Source organism: Etheostoma cragini, chromosome 9, assembly GCF_013103735.1.
Source record: "Etheostoma cragini isolate CJK2018 chromosome 9, CSU_Ecrag_1.0, whole genome shotgun sequence".
NCBI lineage: Eukaryota > Metazoa > Chordata > Actinopteri > Perciformes > Percidae > Etheostoma > Etheostoma cragini.
Genome location: NC_048415.1, coordinates 8,909,454 through 8,915,493, shown reverse-complemented (window position 1 = coordinate 8,915,493; position 6,040 = coordinate 8,909,454). Strand labels below are relative to the sequence as shown.

General features: G+C 39.2%; 2 protein-coding genes across 2 annotated transcripts in view; one reads left to right on the top strand and one right to left on the bottom strand.

The window, feature by feature from the left end:
* LOC117950817 (regulator of nonsense transcripts 1-like) overlaps nucleotides 1–4,400 on the top strand; it is a 17,930-nt gene extending 13,530 nt beyond the window's left edge. The window contains exons 18-20 of the mRNA XM_034882162.1: nucleotides 451–792; nucleotides 1,037–1,159; nucleotides 1,582–4,400. Coding sequence (XP_034738053.1) covers nucleotides 451–792; nucleotides 1,037–1,156 — 462 coding nt within the window. The 3' untranslated portion in view covers nucleotides 1,157–1,159; nucleotides 1,582–4,400. The remainder of the gene's footprint in view (nucleotides 1–450; nucleotides 793–1,036; nucleotides 1,160–1,581) is intronic.
* Nucleotides 3,441–6,040, bottom strand: part of ddx49 (DEAD (Asp-Glu-Ala-Asp) box polypeptide 49) — a 7,831-nt gene continuing 5,231 nt past the window's right edge. Inside the window, exons 12-13 of the mRNA XM_034881218.1 lie at nucleotides 5,759–5,830; nucleotides 3,441–4,684 (exon numbers count right to left, since the gene is read on the bottom strand). Of these exons, the coding sequence (XP_034737109.1) occupies nucleotides 4,517–4,684; nucleotides 5,759–5,830 (240 nt within the window). The 3' untranslated portion in view covers nucleotides 3,441–4,516. The remainder of the gene's footprint in view (nucleotides 4,685–5,758; nucleotides 5,831–6,040) is intronic.

Genomic DNA, 6,040 nt, shown 5'->3' with positions numbered 1-6,040 from the left:
TTGGCTGCTTAGAAATTAAGTGTTAACGAGCAGTTGGACAGGTGTACCTAATAAAGTGGCCGGTGAGTGTATATTGACCATCCATTTTTTTAGCTGCTTAGTAAAAAATGCGTTTAATTTTCTATTATGGATGAATGTCCCCAGATTTCATGAACTGTCATTTGTTTATTGTAAAGATCAATAGTAACTGACACACAGTGGTATGAGCCGTCACAAGCACACAGATTATTAACTAATTTTTCCTCAGATGGCAAAGGCTAACACAAAATAGGCTCTAATAGTACAAACAATTCACGTTTTGAATTTCTCACCACAATAAAAAAACATAATGAAAGTGCAAAAATATGTGTGTCCCTGATATACTGACAATTTTCAGGTACTAGATCACACCCTGTCTTTATTGTCCAACAGCAATAATCCCCAGTATATCCCAAGCCTCACTTACTGTAGTTCCTCACAACCATCTTACATTTTGTACATACATACGTTATCCAACATTTTGTGGCCTCGCCACAAACAAACGCATATTGTCATATTGATTACTGTTGTCCTGATCTATTTTTCTATCTAGGTCGTGGAGCTATGAAGGGTAAGCCTGGACGTGGCGGGCGGCAGAGGATTCGTGGGTCGGCACACCAGGGTGCCAGTCAGGGTAACGGACCAAACAGCCAGGCCAGCCAGGATGGGGCCTCCCAGCCTTTCTCCCAGGGGCCGCTAACACAGGGCTACATCTCCATGAGCCAGCCCTCTCAGATGAGCCAGCCTGGCCTCTCCCAGCCAGAGCTGTCTCAGGTAGTGCATTACTGTCACTTAATTAAAGAAGAATTATCATTTAAGATAATCAATATTAAGTGGTATAGTTCAGTTGAACTGGTCACATTGTTTGTTATTTGAATTTAGCAAATCCAGTAAAATTATATAAGGAATAATATAAATACATATTAGATCAAATATATAGGTTTGCATTAGAAGAGATTTAAATAAAGGCTGATGTGTGAAATATGTCTGATGATGTTTCTGTCCTCCTGTTCTCCAGGACAGCTACCTAGGCGATGAGTTCAAGTCCCAAATCGACGTGGCTCTGTCCCAGGATTCGACATACCAGGGTGAACGTGCATACCAACATGGTGGGGTGACTGGACTGTCACAATTCTAAAGTGTAAGTACATCCTTAAAACATAGTCTTTGTAGTAACAGCGTAGCTCATTTAGGGTTTGGGAAGTTATCATGTTTCCTTTCTGAAAGGAATGTGTTTGTGTGTTTTCCTACTCAGCTCTATAGAAATAAAATTGACTTTTGATGATTCTTAGATCATTAGGCTCACTGTCTTTGATGACTGTGACTCTGAACTTAAAGTATTCTGAGTTTCAGGAAGGTTTAGTTAGAGCAATTAAGCAGATTCTGAGGATATTGGCACTTTAATAATATGTCTTATTTTCTTTCACTGGAGACAGAAATATTTTTTTCTGTTAGACATCTGTCTCTGGTCTTTGCTAAAGCCAGTGTTACTCATCTTTTTTTTTTTTTAAATCATCTTTATGTTGTGGACATAAGGCTATACAGCTATTTTGTGTCTTGCAGGTTACTTGAAGAAGGGAGCTAGGCTTGAGCTGAGCTTAGTTCATCAGCTTTTTAATCTGGGAAATAATAAAAACATAAAATGGATACCTGTTTTCCTCTGCTACAACCGAAGCACCACCAAGTGAAAGCGACGGGATAGCGAAACGAAACCAATGACCAGGGAGAGAAATAAGAGGGTAGAAGACGGAAGAGGGCACAAACAGACGGGCATGGAGCTGGCAAGAGAGGCCGAGTGAACAAGCGAGAAGACAGGGACCGATGCCCGTCCAAAGTGAAGGAGGGAAGTCGAGAAGATGGCGGCGTGTGGTCGAGCTGCTGAGGGAAACGGAGGGGAGATCTCAACGGTCTCTCGTGGGAATCCAAATGAGGCTCAACTCCCAACAAAATAATCCAGCCAGCCCCTTAAACCCACAGCCTCCAGGAAACGAAGGAAAGCTATCTTAACTTCAGATGGGGATCGAAAGCTTTCCAGCTGAATTTGAAGAACTTGTTCTCCAAACTTGCAGGGCGCATGATTACAGAAAGCCATCAAACAGGAAACACAAAATCCCAATGCTAAAAGTTGGTTGGTTTCGCAACCTGTATTTCTTAAATTTGGTTTATCATGGGAGGAGAGCGGCACCATCAATCTTCTAGTGGGCCCAAAAACCTCAGCAGCCTCTGAAGGAAGCAGCAGTCAACACTCTTGGAGAGGAAATAAAAAAACACGGTTTCTGTGCTTGAGTCTAAGATTAAAGAGCCTTGAATTGAAATACCTTTCGCCTTGAGAACCACAGGCTCTTTCACAAGGTCTTTTGCAGGGTGGTTTCTACCACGTCAGGCAAGGGGATTTCAGACATGACGATATCCCACCGATATCAAGATCATCATGGGAGTTTTTCCTTCTCTGAAGTACCTTTCTTAACACAGAGCACAAAATTGCAAAAAAGTCATTGAAACTATCAAACACGACCAGCATTGAATATTCAACTCAGTCATTTGATGTTTCAGCGAAGGCTTTTCCTTATTTAAATCTTTTGAAAGGAGGGGTTGTTTATGTCCTGCTGTGCTTCATGACCAGATGTTTTTTTTAAAACTCTGTGTACGCTTAGATTGGCAAATGCTTTAATGCTTTGCATTGATTGATTCCTCAGGGGATTGTGGAGTGTCCACACTCACACACAAATCCCTTCTTGAGGAGAAAAAAAAACGAGGAAGAAGGATGATTATGGTAGTCAAGGCTTACAGGCGGTCCTGGCAATCAATCCACCACAGGTAAGGAGTAGAAAAGGAAGGTGGCTGAATAAGAAGGTTTTGAGTTTCCACATCTGGAAAATGAGTTAAGGCCACTGACGGGTTAGAAATGTTAAGGGAAACGTGGCTTTAGGACTGTTCAGTCCCACTAGATGACCCCAAATTAGATGTAGTTGTAAACCCAGTGTCCTTTCACACAGCATTTTGATGCAGTGAATAATTTTCACATGACAAGCAATATAGCCAAGCTCATGGCCATATTCCCCAGCCACAAATCTAAATATAATCAGGGGTGGAGAATTACATCTTTCAAAAAGGAAATGTTTGTAGAATCTCAACAAAACCCTATAATTTAAATTAAACATAATCTGAAAAGTCTTTGGTTCTTGTGGATGACAATATTTTTTAAACTTTACTAAACCCCAGTTACACACAGTGGAAATGCCATCAGTACTGATTTGATGACAAGGCGATTAATGCCACGTGAATGAGAAACCTGAATCAGTGCCTATAACCAATCACCTTCAAATAAACAGCTGCAGCACAAGCATGAATGTAGTTAGAAATCAAACTACCAGCATTAAAAAAAAAGGACATGTTGGAATATTTTAATTTTTAAAAATAAATAAATAATCAGGTCAGGTAAAGATGAGGTCAGTGAGTTTAGTAGTTGGGTTGTTTCTCAAAGGATGGGCAGATGAAAAAAAGCCACCTTCCTTCTCTGTGGAGTAAAATAAAATGAAGGCTGGTAGAATTTATTTTTCCTTCTGTGGACTTTATTTGTGCAAAGCTGTTTTGCCGGCATTATGTATTCCTTGTAGAGTTCCTCTGGAGATTTATGTGGATCCTAAACCCTCTTCCTGGAGGACTGTGTGAACTTGAACCTTAAGTTGATCCAAACTTTGCTTTTGTCTGAGGATTCGCTGCTTTGCGTGTGTCATGTTTTGTTTAGCTAGGTGTTATTTAGCCATTTTGTGTAGTTTTACTAAAATCAGTTTTTGTAGCAACTTGCTGACAACAGTAATGAGGCGGACGCCGTTTCCTGTCATTAGTTTTTGTATCTCCTCCTCAAACTTTCCAACGGATTGTAGTTTTTTGACTCTTCCAGGAAAGATGCTTTCTGAACACAGTAAGAATGTACTCCTCTGATGTTTCTCACCTGCTTCTTATTTCAGCAGACAATCATGTTACAAGTAGATATTGCCATGTTTATTTGACTTAGAAATAATTCTGTTTTGTTGACATTGTGCAAATCTATTGTGCAATGAATTGGTATCACAAGTCAACCTGTTCCACTGAGATCCTAACATGTTAGAGCTTTCAGAACCTGCTGCCCGTGATATTATTGCTTTGGTGTTTTCCCATCTTCTGAGCCACAATGAATTGCAACATGTGCAGTGATCATTGAAGTGATTCAGTTGTAAATTAGTTGTTGCATACATTTGCATCCAAACCCTTATGTCAACAGGCAGAGATTGAGAGCTCAATGTGATGTAAATACCTATCTGAAATATATTTGCAGTGAAGTTTCATCACAACATGGTGGTTTCTTGTTAAACTGAATCAATAAAAGGCTGTCAATTTGAGCAGTTTTGATTATATGAAATTCAGCACAAGTTCAAATTTATTTGCGGATTGCCACATAAAGATATTGGATATTGTACAGTAACATCTTTAGTATATACAGGGGTCAGAGCAGTTTTCATGCAGTTGCCTTTTTCTTTTTCATCTGTTTTCTCTTTATCAGTTTTTTTTTCAGCTGTCCATGTTTCTGTCTCTGAATGCTCTCCTGGATTTTTAGTTTAAATTTCTTCTTCTGGCTCCTGATCTTCTCCAGCTCGGCTTTTCTCTTAGCCTCGAGGTCGGGATCCTGAAACAGCAGTTTGACCACAAATCAACAACAGGCCAGTTCAACTCGCACGGGCAGATTCTCAGAAGCCTTATACAGTTTAATCGTCCAAGGGTATTTGGTACTGATTGTTTGGAAAATGGACAAAGCTATCACTTGCAGCAAAACTCTCACCAGAATACAACCTAGGGTCTTTTTGTGAATGAACCCGAGTCAAACTTTGGTTTAAAAGCATAATTAGGATAGATGTGCCACTTTTAAGATTCACTGTATTTTCATTTTGGGGCATTTGGCCTTTTAAATGGTGCTAGGGTCACTACTGTGGTAGCATCACAATCCCTATTTTTTATCTCCAAGTATCACCAGGGGCTGTACACATGAACTTGAGCGTTGAGAACATTGTGTACACAGTTAATAAAGAGTTTTTGAAAGACTCACTTTAGCTGTTGGTTTTTCCGGTTGCTGCCATCTTGCAAAGAGTTTGTGTACACAAACAATGCTCAAGTTCATGTGTAGAGCCCCTGGTGCTATTGGGCAAAGTTTCAGTGTTTGTAGTGTTTTAAAAATAGTGATTTTTGAAGCTAACATAGTGACCCTAGCACTCTCATTCAAAGGGCCATTTGAGCCAAAAAGAAAATACAGTGAATCTTAAAAGTGTTGCTTCCATCCCAATTATGCTTTTAAACAAACCTTTAACTAAGATACACTCACAAAAAGACCCTAGGTTGTAATTTTGGCGAGAGTTACGCTTTAAGTTGTGGTTTAAAGAAATTGTCGATTTCCAGAGAAATTTCCTTGAAAGAACTTCTGTAAATAAATTATAAACTTAATTTACCATGTGTTGATGTTTTTGCATGTTAACCTGAAGAAGTGTAGGAAATAAACTGTCTCCATTTTACCTATAATTAGTACCAAATACTTTACAAAACTCCTTAACGGAAGTTTACAGCTACATATTTGTTCTTCTCTAGGAAATCACTCTAAAATAAACTGAACTTGACGTTTTGTTTCATCTTGATAGTATTTACAGAAACTTGGTTTTGCTAAATTGTGCCAACTGGGTAAGGGAAAGGGAAAACAACAACAAAAACGTACCTTCCCCTCCAAGATCAGCTGTTTCCTTTTGTTGATCTCCTTTTTCTCATCAAAGTCTGTTGACTCAAGTTTCTACAACGCCGAAAAACATGAGTCATTTTAGGGAGACAAGTGTCTAGTCTGGAAAATCTAAACAGCAATGACATACAACATTTGTAAAAGAATGAAAACTGTTTTATGTACTGGTTCTGACTGATCCATTGTTGGTATATACAGTGGGTACGGAAAGTATTCAGACCCCTTTAAATTTTTCACTCTTTGTTTCATTGCAGCCATTTTCCA